At 43.3% G+C, this 24,619-nt stretch overlaps 1 protein-coding gene across 1 annotated transcript; it reads left to right on the top strand.

Moving 5' to 3' along the window:
* The first annotated feature begins 8,858 nt into the window (after positions 1-8,858).
* Positions 8,859-19,171, top strand: LOC147439544 (protein ESSENTIAL FOR POTEXVIRUS ACCUMULATION 1-like). The gene is made up of 9 exons (XM_086485368.1): positions 8,859-9,146; positions 11,705-11,796; positions 12,590-13,444; positions 13,542-13,665; positions 13,752-13,919; positions 13,982-17,435; positions 17,515-17,705; positions 17,784-17,879; positions 18,373-19,171. Exons 1-9 carry the CDS (start codon positions 9,044-9,046, stop codon positions 18,771-18,773), a joined length of 5,484 nt encoding a protein of 1,827 aa, XP_086341494.1. The 5' UTR covers positions 8,859-9,043; the 3' UTR covers positions 18,774-19,171.
* The last annotated feature ends 5,448 nt before the right edge of the window (positions 19,172-24,619 follow it).

Raw genomic sequence — 24,619 nt, 5'->3', positions numbered from 1 at the left:
CCCTTTTGAAGCCGTTCGAGCCCTCAGAATTTTGTTCTGAGTAGCGTAGCAGAAGTTACTTTTCGGAGGCGTTTAGATAAAGAGGGTGTGCTTTTTGATAGATTTTCTTCAGGTAAACAGTTCTTTTGGGAAGCAGCTTGTCTTAGCTTTGTGCTGAGATTTTGTGTAGAGTTTTGCTTGCATTGGAGAGGAGATTTGTGAATCTCTTGGAGGTTCTTTTGCTCTGTTGTGTGCATCCACAGTATGGCTCAATCTACGGAGAAAGAGATTTTTGGTTGTTTCAGCTTCTGGTGATTCTTCTACAACTAAAGAAGAGTCTGCAAACTTTGTGCAGGATTCTTATGCCTTCTTAGTATATTCAGATTTTTCTGCTTACAGTGTTGACGAGACACAAATGATTTGGTACTTTGATAATGGTGCATCCAGGCATATTACTTCAAGGAAGGATTTGTTTTGTTCATTGGATGCAGCTCCAGCAGGAAAGAAGGTGACATGTGCAAATAATGTTTCTTATCCAATCAAAGGCGTTGGTAAGATTTTGATTACCATTTCAGATGGTTCAGATTTATGCTTGCCAGATGTCTTATATGTTCCAGGGATAAAGAAGAATTTGTTGTCTGTATCCTCTCTTGCAAAAAATGGTCTTCGGGTCATTTTTGAGGATGACAGATGTGTTGTACGAGATCGAGAGAATGGTTATTCTCTTATCACTACAGGTACGCTGGAAAATGGACTATTTGTGCTAGATCGTTATGAAAGGCAGATTCAGGTATGTATTGTAGAAACAAAGACTCAGGCCATGCAGGATGCTGAGTTGTGGCATGCTAGATTTGGGCATGTTGGTTATGGCAGTTTGATGACTTTACAACGTCATAATATGGTGCATGATTTGTCTTTATTGGAGATGCCACCAAGACATGTATGTGAAGGTTGCATTCTTGGAAAGATGCACAGATTTGCATTTTCGCAGGATGGTTCAGTTAGAGGGACACGAAAGTTGCAGCTTGTACACAGTGATGTATGTGGTCCTATGAGGATGCCATCTATAGGAAACAACCTTTATTTTGTGACCTTCATTGATGACTTTCCAGGTTTTGTTGGGTGTATCCACTCAAAGCAAAGTCAGATGTGTTTGCAATTTTTCAACATTATGTCGCCATGGTTGAAAATGAAACAGGCTGCAAAGTACAGACTCTTCGTACCGATCGAGGAGGTGAATACATGTCAGGTGCATTTAAGGATTTTTTGGGAAAGAAAGGCATTAAACACCAATGCACTATGCCATACACACCACAACAGAATGGTGTTGCAGAAAGGAAGAACAGGTCTTTAATGGAGACGGCTAGATGTATGCTCAAGGCTAAGAGTTTGCCTCATAAGCTATGGATGGAGGCAGTTGCTTGTGCAGCACATGTTTTGAACAGGTGTCCTACTTGTGCCTTGAAGACCATTACTCCATATGAAGCTTGGTATGACAGAAAACCTTCAGTCAGTTATCTTCGTGTTTTTGGTTGTCTTGCTTATGCTCACATCCCTCAACAATTACGTGGGAAGCTTGATGATAAGGCAATCAAATGTTTATTTGTGGGGTACAATAGTGGAAGTAAAGGTTATAGACTTTACAATCCTGCTACAAACAAGATTTTTGAAAGTCGTAATGTAATTTTTGCAGAAACTACTGCTTAACCTATGGTTGCTTTTGATGTACCTCATATGCAGACACATGATGTATTTGAAGGTTTGCTTCCTTCTTTTGTGGAGAATCAAGAATCACAACAGGTTGATAATCTTGATCAATCTTTTGATCAGCATGTGACACCTCATGATGTAGAGGAAATTGTGCGTGAAGAGCAAGAAGTTCTCAGGGAAGAAAGAACCTTGCCTAAATGGGTTCAAAAAACTTTGTAGGATAGCAAGTTGGATGCACCGTTGCCACGAAAAACACGTGCTGGTACTACTTTTGGCAGAGAGCAAGTAGATTTGGCTTGCTTTAGCACTCTTTGTGATGCAGATGAGCTTGATTCAGTTGAACAAGCTTTAGAGTGTGTTCAGTGGAAAGATGCTATGCAGCAAGAAATTGATTCTATTCATAAGAATCATACATGGGATCTAGTGGACTTGCCTACAGGTAAAAAGCCTATTGGTACAAAGTGGGTTTTTAAGGTAAAAAGGAAAGAAGATGGTACTGTTGACAGGTACAAAGCAAGGCTTGTGGCAAAAGGCTATGCGCAACAAAAAGGCATAGATTATGATGAAACCTTTGCTCCTACTTCTTGCGTGTCCACAATTAGATCACTAGTTGCAATTGCTGCTCATCATGGTTGGAAAGTGCATCAGTTGGATATCAAAATTGCTTTTTTGAATGGTGATTTGCAGGAAGAAGTTAATGTAAGTCAACCAAGTGGTTTTGTTGTAAAAGGTCAAGAGCAAAAGGTATGTAGATTGCGTAAAGCTTTGTATGGTCTCAAACAGGCTCCAAGAGCATGGTATGAGAAGATACATACTTATTTGATTGGCCAGGGATTTCAGAATAGTCCAACAGAAAGTACTTTGTATGTCAAAAAGAGAGATGGAGTTCTCATTATGCTAACACTTTATGTGGATGATATGCTTCTTACAGGCAATACTGCAGATGAAATTGAAGCGTTTAAAGATGCTTTGAGAAAAACCTTTGAGATGTCTGATCTTGGTTTGCTACATTATTACTTGGGTATTCAGTTTGTGCAATCAGAGGATGGCATGCTCAAGAATGGATGCATACAACCGTGCCAATGTGTGTCCGATCATGATAGTGCGATAATTCCCAGGCTCCATATGGTCTCGTGACTTGAAGGTAGGTAGAATAGTAAATAAGCCCCAAGTAGCAGGCAAGCCCTCAACATGGCACGGTTAAACATAACTGCTAGGAGCTCTGCTAGTAGATCTCTGCCATGCATGAAGTGCTCAGCCACTAAAGCCATCATGATCATATGCTCTCCCAGTCCTCATCCTGTCAATGGCCTTCCTCACCATCTTAGCGGTGAAAAAAGCACATGTGTGGAGGCATGGATTGGGGGGGTCGGGAGGGGTGGTTGTCTAGGAACTGTGTACAGAGATGACGCGTACTGGCCCCAGGTCTCTGTAGAGGTAATGGCGAGGGGGGGGGGGGGGGGGGGGGGGGGGGGGGGGGGTGGCTCATGAAAGAGCCGCAATGCCTTATGTGAGTGTCTCGACTCAAGAATAGTTGGTATAGATCCTGCTCTAGGTGAGCCAAAAATGCCCCCTTCTTTCGCCGCACTAGGCGTCGAAAGTCAATCTGTGAATGTCTGTGAGTGATGTCCCCCAAAAGCACCTCCCTCTGAAGTCTAGCTCTGGTCTTAGCTCTGGTCTTAGCTCTGGTCTTCCTCATTATGCCAATTGTTCTGGGGCATGCTTCCAGAACGGCGTCTTTACTCAGGCTGTGTGTGTGGGTATGCCTTTGCTACTGCATCATGTAACGTCTGTGTCAGTATAGTAGTAAGCTCCTCCAAAGGTCACCTAGCTCTTCTATACACAAGCGTCTCTAGATCCCATCTATGTATACAGAGTGCGTCTCCTGCGTGAAGGTGTAGCGAGTAGGAGCTGCTGCCTGTGGCCTGTGTGCTACACTAAACTCGAAAGAGATGGTCAACGACGACACGAGAGCATGGTCCACTGCCACACCAACAGGTCTGGGTCCACAACCGTGAGGTCTCGGATACCAGAGATGAGACTCGGCTGTGCCATGACATAATCCACTGTGCTAGCTCTATGTCTGTGTGGAAAGCATGTAAAACCCCCCGCAGTGGGAAATCTCTGTAGGCCATTCAAGATGACCAATCCATGTGCAATCCCCATGTCTATCAAGTGTCGTCCATACTCAATATGCTCCCCATCCTATGATAGTCTGGATAGGCCCGTCTCTGCAACATCCAGACCTTTAGCATCTCCTCTGAAGTATCATAAAAAACTGTCCAATGATGGGCAGTCCTAGCATTGAAATCCCCTAGAATGATGATGTCATCATCTCTAGAGAACTCCCAGATGGCATCATCCAAAATAGAAAAGGGGGACTGTCCTCTAAGTGGTGCATACACTGACGTACTCGGGGGAAAGTAGCAAATAGCAATGTAAAGATGCCTATCTCTGCTCTCAATCTCACCCACACGTACCTAGCTTGTCATCCCTGCGAGCTATATGTATCAATGGCTGCAACTCCTCCCTAAATAACACTGAAACTCCACCTGAGCCCCGCCCTTTGTGCTCTGATCGTGTCTCCTGTCTACATGCGGTCTCCCATATGTATCCACTAATGTGAGGCATAGGCTGCCCAGGGGTCTGATGTGTCTCAGAGTAGAAGATGATATCTCTCCCACTCAAACTTTCCTCAAAAGCAGCCACATCTAGATGCATAGATCCATTACAATTCCAGATAGCAACTTTGAGTGTTGTCCCATAGGTCTCGCAACGTCATGTGGAGCCTGGCTCCAATATCACCACTCTTCCAGCTCGGTAAAAAGCAATCTTACCTTTTTCCCTTGCCGCTCTAATCTCTTGCATTACCTCCTACATATGAGCTATTTGTGAGAGGGTAAGGTCATCCCCGAGGAAGATGCCCGTTTTCTTAAGAGTTGGTCTCTTCTTCAAAAAGTCCTTCTTCGCTTCTATGGAGGGAAAACGAACCTTTGCTCCCATTTTTCTTGTTGCCCACTCTCCGAGCTCTTGAGTGCATCGGCTCGCACACCCATCAAAGCCATGAGTTCTTTTACCTCTTCGTCCACATTATCTTTGTCTTTAAGACCGCAAACCCTCACATGTAGACAGCGCACATGCCTTCTTTGCTCCTCTTCAAGTGTCAGGTTAATGATGGTGGGTGTGGACGTAGTTGTTTCCTTGCTTTTCCCTTTCTTGGCAACCTCGATCCACTTCTCGGCCTCATCTGCCTTTTGTTGAGTCTTTGTAATGACGTCCACCCAAGAGGTCGTCATTTCTTTGTGTTGCTCTTCCCCCTCTTTGATGTCTCGCACTTGCTCTTTGATCGTGTTTAGCTCTTCTATTACTGAAGGTTGCAATTCTCCCTCTTCAAGTGTATTTCGTGATCGTGCTCTTGTGAGCTCCCTCTTGAGTGACGCAATCTCTTCGTCTTGGGCCATCACACGATCTCCCAGTGTAGCTATCTTGCTTTCTTGGGCCAACACACGTGCGTCGAGCATTTTTATTGTGCCCAATAAGTTGCGGTTGATCTTGTTGATTGTTTCGGTCATTTCTTCTTTGCACTTTTGAATAGGATCCTCTAAAGGGTCAAGCTTATCATTCCGATTCCTCATGCTTGGTCGCCGCAAAAAAACGAGAGGGAAATTTGCGATGGTAGTAGGAGACCGCCCTACATGCACCACACTATGCATACATGTTCTCCCCACTTTAAGCATACATGGCATACATTTTTCCTTTCCTGCAATTTCTGCAAATCAAAACAAATTCCCGCTTTCTGCAACAACTGCAAATTCTGCAGTTTCTGTAAGCTCTGCAAATTTTGAAAATTCTGTAAATTTCTGAATTTTGCTTGCAATTATTGTTTCCCCTGAGAAAGCCGTTTGAAACTCGTGTGGGAACCTGCACGTGCTGGGGGAGGGAGGGGGATGATGCTGGGCGGTGGGGGGCACGCACGCGAAAACCGAGGGGGGGGGTAGAGGTTATGCGGGGGGTGGTCTGCAGGTTATGCTCTGTCAGGGGATATGTGTTCGAAACGTGAGCGAGGCAGGCGCGGGCCTCTGGCTGTGGGAGGTGTGAGAGACTAGATACAAGACACAAAGCAAAAGACTCTGACAACACCTTAAATGCTTAAAATTTGACAACCAGAATGTTCTAAGCTGCTAATGATTAGCCGGAGTGGAATTCGATTACAAATGTTTGCCGTTAACAGCACTGATGGTGTTAGAAGAGTTTAATGCACCTCTTCCTCCTCTCTGCGCTCTTGCCCGTTGCCTGCACGCTTTCTCCCTTTCCTTCCTTCTTCTTTCGCATTCAATTAACCCTTTAATTGGGTGGCCACCCCTCCTTAGGCAATGGCCGGGCGGTTATGGGCTTATGGGCGGCCTTATGAAGGGCATCACATTTGGCATACATATCGGCCAAGGCAATGCCTTGCATGACATCACTTTCCAACATCCCCTGACTAGTAATATCACAGTGAATGCTGCTGCCACCTTGTGTGTTGAATGCCACCACAACCTTCAAGATGCAAGTATAGGTGATTACATTAGGAGAGTTTTCCTCTCTTTGCATCTGCTCAAATAGTCAGCTTCCTCGCCTTGCATCTATTGGGTGTATCCCACGATCATTGCATTCCAAGAGACGACATTCCGGATATGAAGCTCTTCATAACCTTATGTGCTTCCGTACGAGCACCGCACAGATCCCTCCCGGCTAATAACAGTCGTCGATTTGAAATTGCCATAACTTGCCTGTCTGGATTCTGTTTGTCGTGCCGTCACTTCCTATGACCTTCATACGCTGCTTAGAACATACACATCACCCGACAAGGCTCCAAAACCCTCAATGGCACACCGACTGAGCTGACCATACTGGTACAAAACCGACCCTTGGTGAATCTTTAATGGCCAATATCTTGGCGACCGAAACTCCGATCGCGGATCTGAAAAGACCAACGCACTCCACAAAGTGAGCACTCCGTGCCCATGCATTCATTTCATCTCTGTCCTGTCAGCTGCAATTGCCCAATCCGGTACGTATCTGCATCAACTTAAACTTCAACCTACCATAACTTTTGCACCGTAGCTCCAATCAACGAGCCGTAAAGACAGGCCAGTAGAGCACTTCAAGCACAACAGTTCTAGATCATAATCTTCGCTTTGTGATCACTTCAAGCATACTCCTTTTTAGCATCATTAAGGCATCTGTTGGCCCTTTAAAGCCGCATCTGGCGTACATCAAGCATTAAACTTGGCATGTTAACAAGCCTGAACACTAATCATTAATCAGGTAAGCTTCAAATAAGCTCGAAGTGCATTTTTATGGCAACTTTCTTAGCATGGGAGCGGAGCTGCACGACAGTGCTGCAGGGGCTACTAGTTACGCGCAAGGGATGGGCTGCAGGGAGTTGCAGGTTACACGAGAGAGAGAGAGAGAGAGAGAGAGAGAGAGAGAGAGAGAGAGAGAGAGAGAGAGAGAGAGAGAGAGAGAGAGAGAGATCCTCCATAGCTCCCCCCTCCCCTGAGCTGTGATACCAATCTAAGAACCCAGGGAACTGCCTTGCGCCCTACCACCCTTTTTATAGGCCCTTGGCCATCAGATCTAGAACCCCCTGTCCACACCTAGCAGTTGGCCCTTTGGCTTGGGTTCGTGACCTCCCTAGGTTTGCCCTTGGCATTACAAGAGTGTTGACCATGAACCTTGGGAAAACTAAGGTCATGATCTTTCATACTTCCAAGGCAGACAAGAGTGCATTATTCTTTATGGCTATAGGTGGACATGTAGAGTGGTGGAGTCTTATGTATACTTCGGAGTCACATTTGCCAACCCACGCGGACACTTCACCATGGCAAAGGCAACAATAGACATGCTCACCAACGGATATGTAGTTTTGGCCATGCCAGAGAGAAGATGCCATTAGGCACACTTTCAGGAGCCCTGCACTAAGGGGTGGCTCTATAACATGTTGGTCACCTCAACTTTGATGTATGCAGTAGCAATGTGGGCCCATTGACTATTAACTAACTCATGGACATTGATTGAGAGAGCACCCATATGTTTGATATCATGCTTGTTCCGTAGCAAGCCCTCAATACTACACGACATTATTAGAGCACAATTAACTACTCCACCCATGCTAGTCGAGGCTATTTTCCAAATAGTTTGCCTCATTCATAGGATGAGAGAGATGCCATCAGATAGACACACATGTAGAGCCTTTGAGACCATCAGATAGCTTTCAGTAGGTGAGAGAATGGTTTGCATGGACTAGACACGGGTAGATTACCACCCTTCCAGTATGACCTAGACTCAGCCTTCATCCAACTCTCACATAGTGAGAGTACTCATATATGATCTATGGTAGCTCTATATTAGAGGGACATGGACATGGATCACACTTAGACAACCTCTTAACCACGCTAGATGAGGGGTTCATTTAGAGACCACACTACATGGACACATACATGCCACATAGCTCATGAGTGGTGATTAGTTAGCTTCGAGTATCATCACATTGACTAGAGATAGAGACAGGAAGAGCTACTCAATACCCCTTGAGCTTTCTGCTAGTTTTGCACAAAGAGGTTTACTGATGACGAGGAGCACTTTGTCTATAGATGTAGAGCATATGAGAATATTAGAGACATATACGAGGCTCTTTGCATTGGACACCAATGCTAGTTTGCTAGTGGAGTTACAGAGACATAGAGAGACACTCATGAGATTTCATCACATACAAATTGAGAAGATCCATACTCACCACCATTAGGCAGCTTGCTCAGATGCGTGCAGCTCTTACACCACACCCACCCATGTACCGGATCTCACACCCCCAGCTTGAGATATGATGGAGCTAGTCACCTTGACACACTTCATGATTGTACTTCCCTCACCATATAGATGTGCACCCATACCCCCTCCGCTCCACCATGTATCTTTCATCCTAGCCTCAAATTGATCACCCCCTCCCCACCACAGGGCCACATTATGTTACTTTGTACTTTTGTCCTTTCACAAAAGACAGAGGACGCACACATGTATATTTGATTTTCTCATAAGTCGACTTTGGCCTCAAATCGATGTAAAAAGCCATCACCATTTTTTTCCCACCCCCCAAAACCCACACGATGATCATTTTTTTTCCCGAATTAATTTTTATCCTTAACATCTCGTGTAAAGAACCTCTGCCCTCCCAAGTCCCCGCCATAGCCACCAAAGCAGAAAGAGAGAACCTTTGCGATTGCGCCTCTGACTCTCGCCACCAGCGTCACTCAAGGAGCTTGCAGCCCGCCTAAAGTCTGCATCGTCGCGCTCCGCCACTTTCGATCCAACCATGTCGTCCTCAATGGCTGTCGAGCAGAAAGGCGAGGCTCCTTCCCGCGATTCAAGCTCCTCCCTTGAAGCGATACCGCGGCTCGATCCATGGAACCCTACTGGTAATTTTCGCCGTCTCTTTGCCTCCTCAGCTTCTCTTGAAACCCTAGAAAAGCCGTCTGCTGCAGCAATGCTGTTTGGCAATGCACTGTTTTTTGCTGGAAGAGTATTGTTGTTACTGGCTTCTTTGCTTCCATCGTCAGCAATGTCTATCGGTGTGTGTAGCTTTTTCCCATTTTGAAGTGCATGTAAATGTATACGGGTGTGTGTTTTTGAGAGATAAAAAGACATAGACAGAGGCCTAAGTGCTGTGGGCTTCTCAATGGGACCTGGATGCTAAAAAACATGTCTAATGAAGAAGGTCAAAAATTGTCACACAGACATTTGGTGAGTTATCTACAAGCTAGCATTTCGTGCAGTAAGCTTGCAATGTGTATGCTTGAGATTCGGAGCTTGGAGTCAATAATCTGGTATACTATTTGTCTCTAGTCCATGAATTCAAGCCTTACACTTATCGTCCTTTCTCTTATAGTGGTACACTACTGGATCTACCATTCACAAAATAAGCCTCCTAGCAATTGTAGGTTATGTTTTGTTTCTTGGATGGCGATGTCACATCTACGTTTGTGGCCAGAGATTCAATGTAATATTTTGTAAAGTTGGTGCATTCTACACCTCAGGGTGATTCCCCTCATTGTTCTCGCTTTGTAAGTTTAGCTGTGGTAAGCTCGACCACATGCTGTATATTGAATAATCAACTTTTCAAAAAGCAGCCCTCAAGGCTCCAGGCAGTTCAATCCAAGTTATTTCATGAACTGTATACCGTCTATGAAATGTTTTTGTACCTCTAGAAACATCTTGTAGTCCAAGGATTCGTGTTTCAGTTTTTTGGGGCAGATCAATTGTTGATACTGACGGCTGAAGCTACTCTACTCTGCACAGACGGACAAGTTTTTGAGTTTATAGGGCCTTTGTCTTCTCCTGGATCATTTCTTTATGGTCTTGCAACAAATGAGTCTAGAAGAAAGCAACCAAAGAGTTACGTTATAGGTGGCCTTAGCCAGCTGTCTTACTAAGCAGCCATTGCTGTATTTATCACTACCAATGGCTGGAAATCTATAGGATGAATTAGTTATTTGTTTGGGCAGTATCAACAAGATGTTGCAATGTTCTAGAGATTTTTGAGTGTTGGTTTTCCTGGCCAAAAACTGTCTCTTTGATTGGTTGCACTCTAGAAATGAGAGAAGTGTCTGTATCTTGTCACTAGATTGGCCAGAATTGTTAAAGGATGAAGTATTCTATACAGCTAAAATTTCTTGGCGGCACCAACAAGCTGTTGCAATGCGCTGGTGACTTTTGAGTGTTGGTGTTCCTGGCCAAACTGCCTCTATGATTGGTTGTGCTCTAGGGATAAGAGAAGTTCTTTGCTAAATGCCATCAATTTATAGTACAGCTACTTTTTGGTCATTTAGTGGCATTTTTAGTTACCAATAGTGCGTGTTACTCTTCTCATCTTTTAGCTTGATCATGCGAGTTGGTTTGTTGTTTCTTAGTGTGCACGAGTCATGGCTTCCTTTGTTACTTGTTTGAAATCCCTTGGTAATGGAAATCTCGATTAGTGTAAATCTCACTCTATCAAGTCAACTTTTTATTGTCTCATTTGTTAATTGTTAACGTCGAAGTGTTGTGTTTGTTTCATTTAACTAGCTTCGCAACTTTTTGAATAAGAAACACATGGTCATTATTATACAGTTGCTTTTGGTTGCTTGCTGGAAATTCCTTGGTTAATCTAGCTTGGTGACTTTTCAAATAAGAAACGCATGGCAAGTGCGAGACTTTGTTTTGCCTGTTTTAAGAGATTATATGGCATGTGTATGGTTTCTTCATGTGGTAAATCTCAAGGGTTTATGAAAACACTGTCGACCTGTGGCATAAGTATGTCAATTGAATGTACCAGATCACAACTTGTCTTGTGAGAATGTGTTTACATTTGATGCAGGTTAAAATAGAAATTAGTAAAGAGTATCATAGCTGCTGTATCTTTATGGAAAATTGTGGTTAATTACCTTGTAAGGACTAAATTATTGTACGAAAACATCAACATATTCAATGTCAAGGTGAACGGCAACGTATTCAAAGCAGTTTCTACTGTATTTAAGACATTTAATGTAATCTATCATCGTGCATACTGGTAATTTGTGAAGACTTTTGTTATCGAGCAGGGTTACTTTTGAAGGTTACATGTGTTAAAGGGTTGATGGGTTTCGTCCTTGTCGCTGGCCTGGGATACCTGTCCGGGATGTTGGCGCATATCTATTAAAATTGTCTCTTTGTACGCTTGAATTGCATGCATTCCTAATGGACATCCAAAGTTTTACATACATGTGTACGTTGTACACGTATTTGTTTGTAAGTACACTTGTGACAGGTTGCACTTTGTTGAAGGAATGCCTTGTTAGTTGCTGTTTTGTATCTTGAATGCTGACTTGTTAGACTAGATTTGCTGTTCCTAGGATTTTGTGCGTAAGAATAGAAGGGGTGTGGTTGTTTTCAAGTGCTTGTGTGTTTTGCCAAGAGCACTTAATTGGAGTTAACATGACTTTTACTTCTCCATTTGCAGATTTGTCGGTCCATGAGAATCATGTTCCTCTTTCTCCGCAATGGCTCTTTCCGAAGCCTTCTAGTGATCCAAAACCATCTCAATTGCCAGGGGTATGAATGTTTAGGGCTACATCTCTGGTTTTTCATCAAAAAATTCATCTATGTGCAAGAAACATCTATGTGCAAGAAAGTCTTGGATCGCAGATTTTTATGCATCCTACTGCATTTTTAACAAACAGATACTAACAGTTATGGTTTTCAACCACTTCCTTTTAACCTAACCATCTGGATGTATCAGACACCCTTTGACAAACGATTTTCTGACTATACAGAATGATTTCTTGTGGTTTTCAACTGCTGCCTTTAATCCAACCATCTTTATGTATCAGACACCCTTGGTCCCTTTGACAATGGATTTTCTGACTATACAGCATGATACCTTAACACTAAAACATTGTGAACATTGATGCAAGGAGAAGCTTCAAAGAGGAAGGAAGCCCATAGTGGGATTACCCCTGTGTGGAAATTAGCATCTTTATATATTTTATCTTGGGGCATGTGCCCTCAAGGTACCAAAAGAGACCCCATATTGTTTGGGAGAAACAAATTCATGGCTCTCTCTCTGTCACTCAATTGTTGCATTTGTATCCGTGTCTGCTAACAGCTTTCACTTGATCCTACTTAACTCTTGCATTTGCTGCTCTATTATCTCGAAGTGACAGGGAGACTTATCAAAATCTAGGAGGTTTTTGTCTTGCGAATTTGGTGCTCCTTGCTCTCCTGGAATATCATCGAGTTATAAGTGTTGTGGCTTCTAATTGGTTATTGGGTGGTTACTTTTTGTACCTTGCAGATCCGTAACTGGGTAAATGTTTCTTATATCGAGAGTGATTTTTTCTTGTAGGAGCTGTTTGGAACAAATAATCAATGTACAAGTGGCTCAGATCATTCGATCAAGCGTGATGCAGCACAATGTTCTGACAAGAAGAATGATCGCTGGCGTGCTGAAAGTGAGACTGGTCGTAAAGACCGCTGGTCTGAGGAGGAGCGTGAGAGCAATTTTAGTGGAAATCGTCATGATCGCTGGAAAGAGGAGGAAAGGGATTTGAAAGATCTGCGAAGGGGAGAACGCTGGGGGGATCCTCTTTTCAAAGACCCTGGTGAGAGCCGGCGATTGCCTGAGCACCGTGACAGTTCATTTGATTCGCGGCGGGATATTAAGTGGAGTAACAAGTGGGGTCCTGAAGACAAAGATTATGAGGCTCGGCGAGACAAATGGATAGGGCCTGACAAAGACGAGGGGAAGTTCGCTTCTCCAGGAAATACAAAAGTTGATAATGCACATGAACGAGATAGTATCTGGCGGCCTCAATCTCTGAGTATTCGGGGACGTGGTGAAAGTCCGTCTTTTGGACCATCACAGAAACATGCGCCTGGTTTTGGAGCAGGAAGGGCCCGTAACGATAGCTCTGCCACTGGGTTTTTTGCTGGCAGAGGCCGAGGTAGTACTTCTAGCATTAACTTGCGTAATGGAAACCTTACCTCTGTTTCTATTGGTGGCGTTTCTCTCATTGAGAAGCAAGATAGTAGCGGGCGAACTTTACGATATTCAAGGGCAAAGCTTTTGGATATTTATCGGCAAAGCAGTGCAGCACCTTCATTCTCTAAACTTCCTGAAGGACTTGCCGAGGTTCATCCATTAACATCCACCGTGATAGCAAAGCCCTTGGCTCTTTCGATCCCTAGCAAAGAGGAAGAGGTACCAGGTTTGCCTATCTTGATAAAGTATCTTGATATTCAAGACAGGACTGCTTTTCATTTAGTAATGTTCCTTACAAATATCAACTCACGAACAGGCTGTCCTAGAGGGGATAGAGAAAGGAGACATCATAACAGGTGGAGCTGCTTCTACTCCGAGTAAAGACTTGCACAGCAGCAGGAGTTTTGATGACTCTTCTCGGTTGCATGGACGTGGAAAGGGTACTGGGCTTAACTATGCATCTTTTGTAGCCTGAGGCTAAAGTCAATAGTTTGTTCTCATATTTTCTCGTGAGTGTGGTCTGCAGGCTCAGGTGATCACGCTTTCGAACACATACAGGCTGAAATGCCCAGTGTGGAACATGCGACTGAGAATACTGTGGATGATGTGCCTTCGAGATATAGGGCTCCATTTGAGTCCCATGAAGGCATAGCAAGAAAAGCCACGCCAGGCATTGGCATTCTGGACACTGAAGGTATTTGTGAATGTTCGTTCTAAGGACTTTATTTTATTTGTTTCTAATACTCTGTGCTCCAGGTGCTGCAAGTGTTTGGAGACCGAACAGGGTTCTAGAATCTGATGACTTGAGCCGGCGGAAGGATTCTCGAAGTGATGGGATTTGGCGACGTAGCAAGTCGGGCGATTTGAATTTGGAGAGCAGCCAGAAACCACACTTCAGAGAGGATCAGCTCCATAGTCCCCTTGAACGGAGTGCCTCTGCATACACTGTTGAGAAAGAGAGTGATAATCCAGAGTTGTTTAAGCGATCCAGCCATGGGGATGCAGTTTATAATACTGACAGAGAAACCTATATATCCAATGCTGACACTTCATTTACCAGAGTTGGAACCTCCAGTACTGTGGATAATGACAAGAAAGACACTGCAAGGTGGTCAAGCCCGCTGACTTCTCCAGAGGATCTGTCTTTAGTATATATGGACCCTCAAGGTGAAATTCAAGGGCCATTCCTTGGTGTTGACATCATTGGATGGTTTGAAGGAGGGTTTTTTGGTATAGACTTACCTGTACGCCTTGCCAACGCTCCAAATGGCACTCAATTTATGGCACTAGGAAATATGATGCCACACTTGAAGCCAAAGCCAAAGGTACCTCCTGGTTTCAATTCTGTCAAACAGGTAGAGGAGGAGAGACAAAGCTTACAGAGTCGCCATTCAATCCATGCTTCTGCATCTCTCAGTAATTTTGGGCATGAACCTATCAACCATGGATTCAAAGCTGATGCTGCAGGGCAAAAGGAGAGCCTTTTCTTTCAGAATAGGGTGTCGGGTTACCCATCCACAGATTCTCTGTATGTGGAAAATGCACAGCCTCTTGGGCGCCCGTGGCGAAACAGGGACACTCCTGAGAAATCTCCTGCAATTTCTAGTTTGGTAAACTCAGCTGCTTTCGAGCTCAATCCAGAACCATATCATTTTCCCTCAGATAGTTTTTCAGGTTCCGCTTGCACGCCCTTGAAATTAAGCGAAGATGCCAGCATCTCAGCCAATCGAAGTCTTCCGCATGGGGTCCTTGATCCATTTCAGGCTCACATGCTGGAGCAACAGTCACGGCAGCAGTTGATGCAACGAGTTGGTCAGGATCCTTACCATTCTCAATTGCCACCCCACCAAGTGAGTGTAACACACCCTTCACCAGCTCAAGAAGCAAACTTGAATGCTATGCATGGGACGTCTGCTTTTGGACAAACCCGTTATCCAGGCCTCACACAAAATGTCAGCTTGACTGTACTTCAACAACTTTCAGCATTGCAGGCTTCTACCCAACCACAGCCTGCTTATGTTCCAGTCTCACCATCGACCCCTGTGTTGGATCAGTTATTGAGGTTGCAGCAGCAGCAGCAGCAACAACAACAACAACAGCAGCAGCTTCAGCTTCCAGTTTTGGCTGATCAATGGCTTAGGCAGCAACACCTTCAGCCTCCATCTCAAAATGCTCTTGTTGATCAGATTTTGTTGAGGCAGCCAGGAGATGCAGTACAGATAGAGGCTCAACAATCCCATTTTTTTGGCAACTCGTCTTTAGAACTGCAAACCCTGGCAGCACATTCTGGTTTGTCTCATAACAAAAATGTTGATCACCTTCTCTCCAGGCAGACACATGAGTCATTGGCTCCACAACATGCACCTCTGGGATCTTCCTACGCAGAGCAACATTTACCTGAGGATCTGGCTTTGAAGGTATTAATGCAAGGACAAAGAAACGAACAATCCCAGATGTGGCCTGATGGTAGAGGCTTGGAGGAGGCTATGCATTTCTCTGAGTCTAGGTTCCTGAGTCACGACCCGGCTAACTTGAATGGGCAGTCTCAACCTTCTATGCCAATGCACATGCATCCTTCAGGGACTATGCCAATTGGCCACAATCTAGAGCAGGTTGAAGACAATGACCATAGAAGATCTGACTTACCTGATGTGATAACGAGAATTTTGCTGCCCCTGGAAAAGAGTCCAGCATCAGCTATAGATGTGGCTCCAATAAGGTCTGCGATTCATCTTGAAGAGCAAGTTTATGATGATGTGAGGCCGGACAGTGTAAGTCAATATGAATCCTCCTTCCCGCTGACACACACGCTACCTTCAAATAGAGTGTCTCAGGAATTGCAAGATGAAAGTGGAATTTACACATCATCAAATCTGGGCCTCTCTTTTTCTGAGCCTCACTTAAGTCCCAGTCTTGACAGGAAAAAGGTTTTTATGGACTCACATGAAGGAGATTGGTTCTTTTCTGTGCAAGCATCTAGGAACTTGCAAGACAATCAAGGTACACCAGTTGAAGAAGACAAACATTTAGCAAGTTCTATATTGCTGAGCAAGTCTGCCGCACACCCTCCAACTTTTGGGCTACCTTCTTTGGAGCCCCAATTATCTTCTTCAGAGATTTTTGTTGAGCCTGCATGGAAAGCTAAGCAGCCTTTGAAGCCAAAGTCTTTACTTGAAATACAGGAAGAGGCAAAGCTGGAGGAGGAACGTTTAAGCAGAAGTGAAGAAGTTTTTCAGGGGATGACTACACCGGCTTCTGGAGAAGCAGTTAGCTCGGGACCTTGGGTAACATCTAACACTTTGCTAGTTTCGAAGTCTTTCAAGCAGATTCAAGAAGAAGAAGCCTTAAGATACACGTCAAAAGTGGTTAGCTCTGCTGGTTCATCGGACTCTGCTGTGATCAGTAAGGAAAAGACCGATGACTTAGTGCAGGCTTTTAAAGAACCTGAAGCAGTTAATTCAAAGGCCAGCAAAGTGAAGGATGTTTTACCTCCAAGCTCGTCTGGCAAGGTCAACGATGATATAAAGCTAAATTATCATGGGGGCAAGCTGGCAGTGTCTGCATCTCTGTCATGTGAGGTTGATGACAACGATTTTTTGGAGCCTAAGGAGGTCAAGAAAAGTAAAAGGCGCAATTCGAAAGGGAAGTCAGGTGCCAACAAGACAATGCCTGCCTCTACTCCTGATCCCGTTGCAGTTGTGCCGGTACCTGCCAAAACTGGGAAGACCCAGGAACCTGTTAAAGAAACACTGTCTGCGCCACCTCCAGGCCCCTCTCTGGGGGATTTTCTTTTTCCAAAGGAAGATGTGCAGGCTCCCCAGCCTTTACCTGCCTGGTCTGTTGATCCGTGGAAGCAACAATCAGCTGCTTTATCACTTAAGGAGATACAGGAGCTGGAAAAGAAAGGGAAGCTAGAGCAAAAAAAGTTCTCACAGTCTCCCTCTCAGCAGCAGCCTCAAAACCAAGCGATACCAAAGGTGTCTGTGCCAACAAATAGCAGTAATGTCAAATCAGCTTCATCAACCGGCAGTAACTCAAAGTCAGCTTGGCAACAACCCTCAATCTCTCCTCCTTTAGTACAAGGGTTTATGGGTGCTAACACATCAAAGGCTAAAAAGAAGATTCCTGATGATGACGATGAGCTTTTTTGGGATTACCCAGATGCTGTCCAGATAAGCAGCAATGTAAAGAAGTCTTCTAAGGTGGACAGGTACTTCCTCTTAAATTTTTATAGCGCCTCTTATCAGACCATTTTGGCACATCTTTGACATACTTTTGCATATTTCCAGCAATCCAAGTGGCCTCTCTGCAAAGGCTTCAAAGTCTTTGTCCAAATCAGATTACACAGACCTCAATGATGGAGCCTCTGTAGATGCTGCTGCAAAAGATTTTCCTGCTTTTCCAGTCGTTTCTGCATCCAAGAAGTCTTCAACCCCTGCTAAGGGAAAGAAACAGAAGGCAGGAAAACAGTCTGAAACAGGTAGCTTTCTTGAATGCTATAAAGAGATTACTCAAAGCAATTATTTTTAGCTCTAATCTGTTCTCATGGTGTTTTCAGTATCATCAGCATCTGTTCCTGATAGCACACTATCAGATTGCAAGGCTTTCCATGAATGGTGCCTAGGGCAGATAAAGAATTTAACAGGCAGCACTGGTATCCTTTAAGTAGATGCTTAATGTTTAGTGTCTTTATTTTCTAATTTTGTGTCGGTTTTAACACGTGTGGTCTAGCATAAACCAATGAGTCATTGCCTGTGCGAGAATTATCCCAATTTTGTGGGAAGTGGTCTATCCCGCTTAGCTGCTTCTTTATGCTATTTCACGCGAGTTTTGGACAAGGAACATTTCCTGCCATGGAGCCTCTCGGTTGAGGTTTCATGGAATTTTTGTCCAATGAGCACTCCAGCTTATCATCATGTGAATTGCAATACAAACTCTTCGGGTGTTTTAAAGACGAACGCACAGTAGCATTGCTTGATTACTAGCTAAATGTAATCATTGAAAGGCTTCCTTTCTTTCTGTCATTATTAACCGATGTGTATAGATAAAAGCAGATACTGGCTGTTGTTTCAGGATGGTAGTATATGCATGTACAGCTGATGTTGGTATGTTTGCTATATATGAAGTTCCTTGACACGGTCTCATAGATATGACACTCCTAGACTTCTGCATCGCTCTACCTACCAGTAAGGAAGCAGGAGAGTACTTGTCTTGCTATCTTGGTAAAGGGGCTGAAATTGAAGCTTTTGAGATAGAGTTCATGCGACAGAAGGATATGTTGCCTCAAGACATATTATGTCAACTCTTTGCACCAAGTGGGGCAGTTTTGAAAGGTGATACTAAGTTGGATATGGCGACCACAGGCAAACAGGCAGGGTCAGGAGCTTCAGTCCGATCATCGACTGTGGCAGAAGGGAATGAGTCTACCAGCAAAAGCGGCAAGAAGAAAGGTAAGAAAAGCAAGAAAGTGGTGGATCCGTCACTTTTGGGATTTAGTGTAACAAGCTCGAGGATACTCATGGGTGAGATCCAGCATGTGGAAGATTGACCCGAAGGGCGGGCAATTTTTGTAAGAGTATGTAAATAACATGATGGGACTGGAGCTTCAAAGCGAAGGTTCTATGGTTCTCTTCCTCAATTAGCAGTGCTGTTTCTTGCTTGTTGGTGAGGGAGTAGAGATTAATTTTTTGCTTGTTTCTGTTGGAGTATGCTAGAGACTATAGTGAGCTGGCATCCTGTTTTTCGAAGAAATTAGCTCTAACATTCTGCCCCCTTTTGGGTAAATCATTTTTGGAGCTCTTGCTCATTTATCCACACATATATGAAGCACTGCTGCTGTATATGCATGCGCTTCTGTTACGGACTCATTTGGTCATGGATGTTGAGGCCAAGTCCATTTGCTTTAAATGCTGGAGAGGCAATGAAGACGACTACTTTGGGAATGGATGCATCATCTTCTGTACTGGGTGTCATTGATATGTCTGTAGAGGACTAGGGTTGGCCGTGTAATTTGGGACATTGATGAATCATGGCCATAAGCTGTTCAAGTTTTTTTACTCAACTGTTTTGAGGTAATGGCTCTTCGTGACGGCGTGTAAATGGCAGCTATCTATCATCTCTCACTTGACAACACAAGTTTTTTTTTTTTTTTGTATAATGCTATCAATAACCATTTATAGCCTTTTGTTTTTAGCCCATTATCGTTATGCATGCATAGTAATGGTGATGTTGTCACAAAAACTAATGGAGCTGATCGCTTAACCATGAAGGGAAGTATTTTTTTGACCCTATCTCCTGTTTTTATGTAACGTAACCATGGAAGTCTTGTGAGCAATTGTGGACTGTTGGATCAGGCTCGTCGATTAGTGCCACATGGCACCTACATGATAGCAAACTTGTTTTGTTCCTGTTTTTCTTATAAAGAAGGGCATTAAGCAAGCATGGTCTTCTGTACATGTAGGCCTGCGTGAGGGATAGTTGACAATCGATTTCTATTTCTGTAAAATGGGGCAGTAAGGAGGCCATTGTGACTTTTGACCTTGTTTTTACCTGGAGCCAAATCTTTCTAGTATATTTTGAGAAGTCAGTTCAGTCCCTGCTTTTCAATGCTTAATGTATGCCTTGTTATATCCTGACTCAACTCGTTAGTCCACTGATTTTGACTGGATGGGGCTTTCATTGAGATAGGTTCCTCATGGGGTTTTTTCCTCATGAGTTTTTTGGTAGGGGACTGGTGAGAAATGGATGTGTATCCAACTCTGCATCTTCTCAAAGAGGGCCTCTTTACAATTGAGGGGACCAACTGCTCTTTGCCTTGTGATCATTCTGGGGAGTTAGTTTGGGGACGTTGGGGCAAATACTTATGCGTCTTTAAGTAGAGGGGAAAGAGATCTTAACGAGCCCACTATCCACATTTTTCTCATGTGTATCAACCCAAATAAGAAAACTGTGTCATGATTTGAACTTTGTAGCAGTTTAAGGTTGCATTCAAAAAAGTGTCCAAGCGTAGTTGAAAGGCCTGGAAGTGAGTGATCGTATTCTGCACCTCTCATTTAACAAATAGTTGAGATGAGGTATGACCCTAGGTGCAATGTGAGCCCTTGGGTTTTGACCTATAAAAACTCTTGCCAATAGCAGACAGACAGGTGTACAAGTTTTGATTTTGATGCATTGTGATCATGATGTTCGGGGATTACTACTTTGTGACGGATTGAGCTCCAAGTCAAGTTCATTGGCATGTGTGAATGGAGAGGTGCATACATAGAGGGTGGGCTGTGTGAGGTGAATGCATGGAGGCTGGTGCATTTGCCATCAATGAGGAGTAAGCTCTCTACTCATCCATGCAACCTCTTATATCACCTTTGGCCGCGCAACTATAGCATCCTCTGGTCCCTTTTTCCTAGAAATTGCATCCCTACTAACCAGTTTGCCCCTTTCAGTCGCTTGTCACAAGGTTATGGCCTTGGTCTTCTTAGGTGTATAATTGCATGCAACTGCGATAGACATACTCGATTGACTAATTCTCACGATGTTAGTGGGGATGTTGCAGCATTTAGTCAATACTGTGCATGAATGGTTATATTGTCTTGTGGGCAACTGCCATAAGGGTGTACCTTTCACTTTTCGTTCAGGGTGAATTTGGGTTTATCCTGGACACACACAGACACACACACACATACAGCTTATATGTGACTTGCTATCCATGTTTTCCTTTATTTGGCATCTGTTTCAAACAAAGATCCTTCGTACCTTAAGAAGAATGGGTGCACCGCCTTAATCTGTGAGTTTCTCATCCTGAGATTAGTTCTAAGCAAGATCCTTGATACATTAGGAGGAGGTTATAGTAGCAAAATTCTGTCAAGGAGCCTGTCTACACATGTCATCTAATGTTTTGTTAGAAGCAGTGACAAAGGCAAAAACCTAGATGAGTTTAATTTGGTGTTCAACATGTTACTTGTGGGGTATCAAACTCAATATATGCAATGGCTCTCAAATTCATTCCATATAATCTCATTGTATGGAAGGTAATTCAATTTAAAAGTCATCTCATACAACCTCTTTTCCACCCCCAACTGGGTTGATTACTTTGCCAAAGCTTTCAATTCTATGAGATGAGATTGTCCCTTGATAGATTGTTTTTAGTAGCTAGCATAGCTCATAGCCTTGTTATGCCTTTTGTAGAGCCTCAGAGCTCAAGGTACTTCACCATATGCTTTCCTCCTCTTAAGAGGGCTCACAATGGAATCTATACACAAGGAGGATGCAAATCTACTGACAATCGACCACCAAACAGAAGAGCAGTTTGAGATCATTTGTACAATAATTTGCAGTAATACCCTCTCTATCAAAGAAGAAAATTATTGTGTGTGCATATAATTATTCATCTTACGTTTTGGAGACCATTTTGCAGTAAGCCAAAGCTTTCGAGATGAACAAGTTTTAAATTGAAGAACAAATAATAAAGAATTAAATGCAATTAATTCCTTGGAGAAAGGCTATCAAGCCATCGACAAGGCAGTAATAAAAGGTGTCTACGTCAACACCAAGAACCAAATATCAGTCAACAATCAAAACATGAAGGCACACATTGCAATCTCTTAAATAGCTATCTGTGCATGTGTTTAGATAAATAAACTTTGTGCACGCCGGCTTAGCAGAACAAGGAAGACGATGACTATGCCATGTGGGAAGGCGGGCTTAGCCGTGGAGAGGGGAGGAGCCGGCCTTCACAAAATTGTGTGCTTTGTGTGTGTGTGTGTGTGTGTGTGTGTGAGTGAGTGAGTGAGTGATGTGTTGCATGATAGGATTAATGTTGTGTGCATCTTACAATCGTAGTGTGTGTGATTGGGTTGATTAGAGGTGAAGAGAAGTAGATATGGAGATTACCTTTCATTGCGGCTTAGCTTCTCCATAGGCCGAGAATCTCACCTCGTAGAGTTAACCATTTGTGTTTCCACGATTAGCTCACAAACCGTGTGAATGTTTCCATATCCTAGCTGGGTAGCTCATCCCTCCGGATTGATAATTTTGTTGGTCATTGGAGCTATTGCAACGATGGGACCCCCAACAGAGACTATGGTATTGGAGGCATGAATTTTAAACATTATGGGTCAAGGTTTGTATTTAGTGAGATGGGTAACATTGAAGTACGAAAAAGGAGTTTACAAAGTTGCTTTATGTTGAGATTGTAGCATTTTGCCGGGCCTTTCTTGTCCTAGGAAGTATGCCGGGTGAGCAACACCACTCACGGTGTGAGCCCTTCTTCCTTGCACGGAGCCTTCAATTTGGGATACAGAGGAGCTTCGATTCCCCACTTGGGGCGCCCAACCTAAGTTAGGGTTGGCCCTTAAAGTTAAACAAGTGAAAGAATTACGGTGGGTTTTTAAAATAATTAGAACGTGATAAATCATTAGGTTGAGTTTAAATAGAATCAGTGTTCAAGAAAGGATTACCTCAGCTTAACCTTGACCCGATTGAAAATGGAGACTATCTGGTTCCAAACCATGGTAAAGGGAAGAAAAACTGGTGAAATATGTGAGAAAATAGTTCAAAAATCTTGTAAATTTTAAATTTATGCTAGTATTTTCGGTTCGCTTCTTTGTGGGAAGGAAGCTTAGTCGACGACTGCTTAATAAAAGAGACTTTCTTGAATATTGACTAGAATTAAGTTATATAATGTAAGAAAAGTCAAGGAATGTGAGGCTATGAAATGAAATGTGAAATTAAAAAAACTCATTAATATATGTGTGTGTATCCATAGAATTTACTAGTTTTATGCAAGTGAAGTTTTACTTTAACATTCTAAAACAATAGAATGCAAAAAAAGTCAAGACATGTCAGGGTATGAAATGAAAGTGAAATAAACATTTAAAATAAGTCTCCATCATGCATTGAAAACAATGAAATTCTCCCTAACCCAACACAACACTAAGGTTTCTTTTAGAAAGCAAAAAAGAAAAAGCCCACGGCTAGTTCCTCCCCAAACTCCTCACATCCTCGACTAAGAAGCCAGAGACAAACGGGTAAAGCAAGGCTACGACAAGTGGATATACGGACTCTCTGCAGATTCTCAAGTTACGAAATCTTTGCAAATTCCAAAAATTTCAGAAACTTACAAAAGATTTCAAAAGTATACCTTTCTTCAAGAGTATTTGGCGACCCTTACCAACTATTCAAGATGACAATTGCAAGGAGGTGTACCATATTGATTGGTGGTGCTAGCAAAATACTATTCTATCTTTGAATTGATAAATTTGCGACGCTCGAATTTGACACGGTTGCTTTTTGACGGGCGTTTACAAAGCGGCCAAGTAGAATTTATATGTTTTCTTCTTGATTGAAACTCAATCAATTGTTACGGCGGCAAGACAAGTTAACACGAGTACTTCATGAGGTAGAAGTTGATTTTTACTTTTATTGAGAATGTGCTTCATAGCTCTGGTATGCAACAAACGTGCGTGCTGCCATAGAAGTTTTCCATAATTGTGCAATTCAAGCACTCAAGGCACAAGTAAGGCTTGTGGATTTTACCATAAGCACCACATTTTTTCCAAGTACACCGTTAGCAAAGACCAAAGATTGGTTTGAAGATCACAATCAAGCAAGGCTTGAGTAAGAAATGGTCTCAATGAGAAGCACGACTTCTTCCCATGCAACACACTGACCAGAGTACCTCAACTGAGTACGATCATCAGGTTTGAGATTTCCTGTTTTCATGAGCTTTTTAGCTTTATGTATGATTTCATATTGTAAGAGGTCTTTAGAAGGTTAACTTTTGCTGCAAAAGCAAGTCCAACCGACAATGCTTCAGCATCTCAAGGAGATAGCTCTTGATTCAAGGAGGTCACATATACTTGTCAATTATTAGTACGGGAAGGCCTATTACTATGTGAGTGCGCGAATGCGGTGCGTGTGCGGAGAGTGAGAAGGGGAGAGAGAGAGAGAGCACAAGATGTGGGTGAAGGAGCTCAACACTATCTGTGTGAGAGAGCCCCTTATTCTTCTATCTAGTAAAGGATAAGGTGTGTACAAGTTATGGATGGTCAGACATCTCTGAAGTGTCTGACAGAGGTAAGAGACACACCGTATTTACCCCAACAAACTCCCACTTAAAGGTGATGCGCCACTAAGTGAGGCCTACTAGCTAAACTACTACTATGTACAAGAAACTAGGTGGGAGACTCTCTCAACCTATGCTCATTGGCTCACTCTGTCGATCTACACGTAGTTGTATCGGCTTTAGTGGTAGGCGAGCGAGCATACCCACTCTAGAGCTTGCATGTAAATCTCGCAGACTACTCTGTATGGTCTGCAAAACTCTACTATGCATCATGCTAGTGTCAATCATCACACGACTGACAATCCCTATTGAAAATGCTCCCATTGTAGCTGCTA

The sequence above is a fragment of the Adiantum capillus-veneris genome, chromosome 16, assembly GCF_014529385.1.
Source record: "Adiantum capillus-veneris isolate H3 chromosome 16, ASM1452938v2, whole genome shotgun sequence".
Lineage (NCBI taxonomy): Eukaryota > Viridiplantae > Streptophyta > Polypodiopsida > Polypodiales > Pteridaceae > Adiantum > Adiantum capillus-veneris.
This window is presented reverse-complemented; position numbering and strand designations above follow the sequence as displayed.

Coding starts and splice junctions, on each gene's coding strand:
- LOC147439544 (XM_086485368.1), top strand. CDS start 9,044: ATGTCGTCCTCAATGGCTGTCGAGCAGAAAGGCGAGGCTCCTTCCCGC. Junction 13,920..13,981: donor TGGCATTCTGGACACTGAAG/GTATTTGTGAAT, acceptor TCTGTGCTCCAG/GTGCTGCAAGTGTTTGGAGA. Junction 17,436..17,514: donor AAGTCTTCTAAGGTGGACAG/GTACTTCCTCTT, acceptor GCATATTTCCAG/CAATCCAAGTGGCCTCTCTG.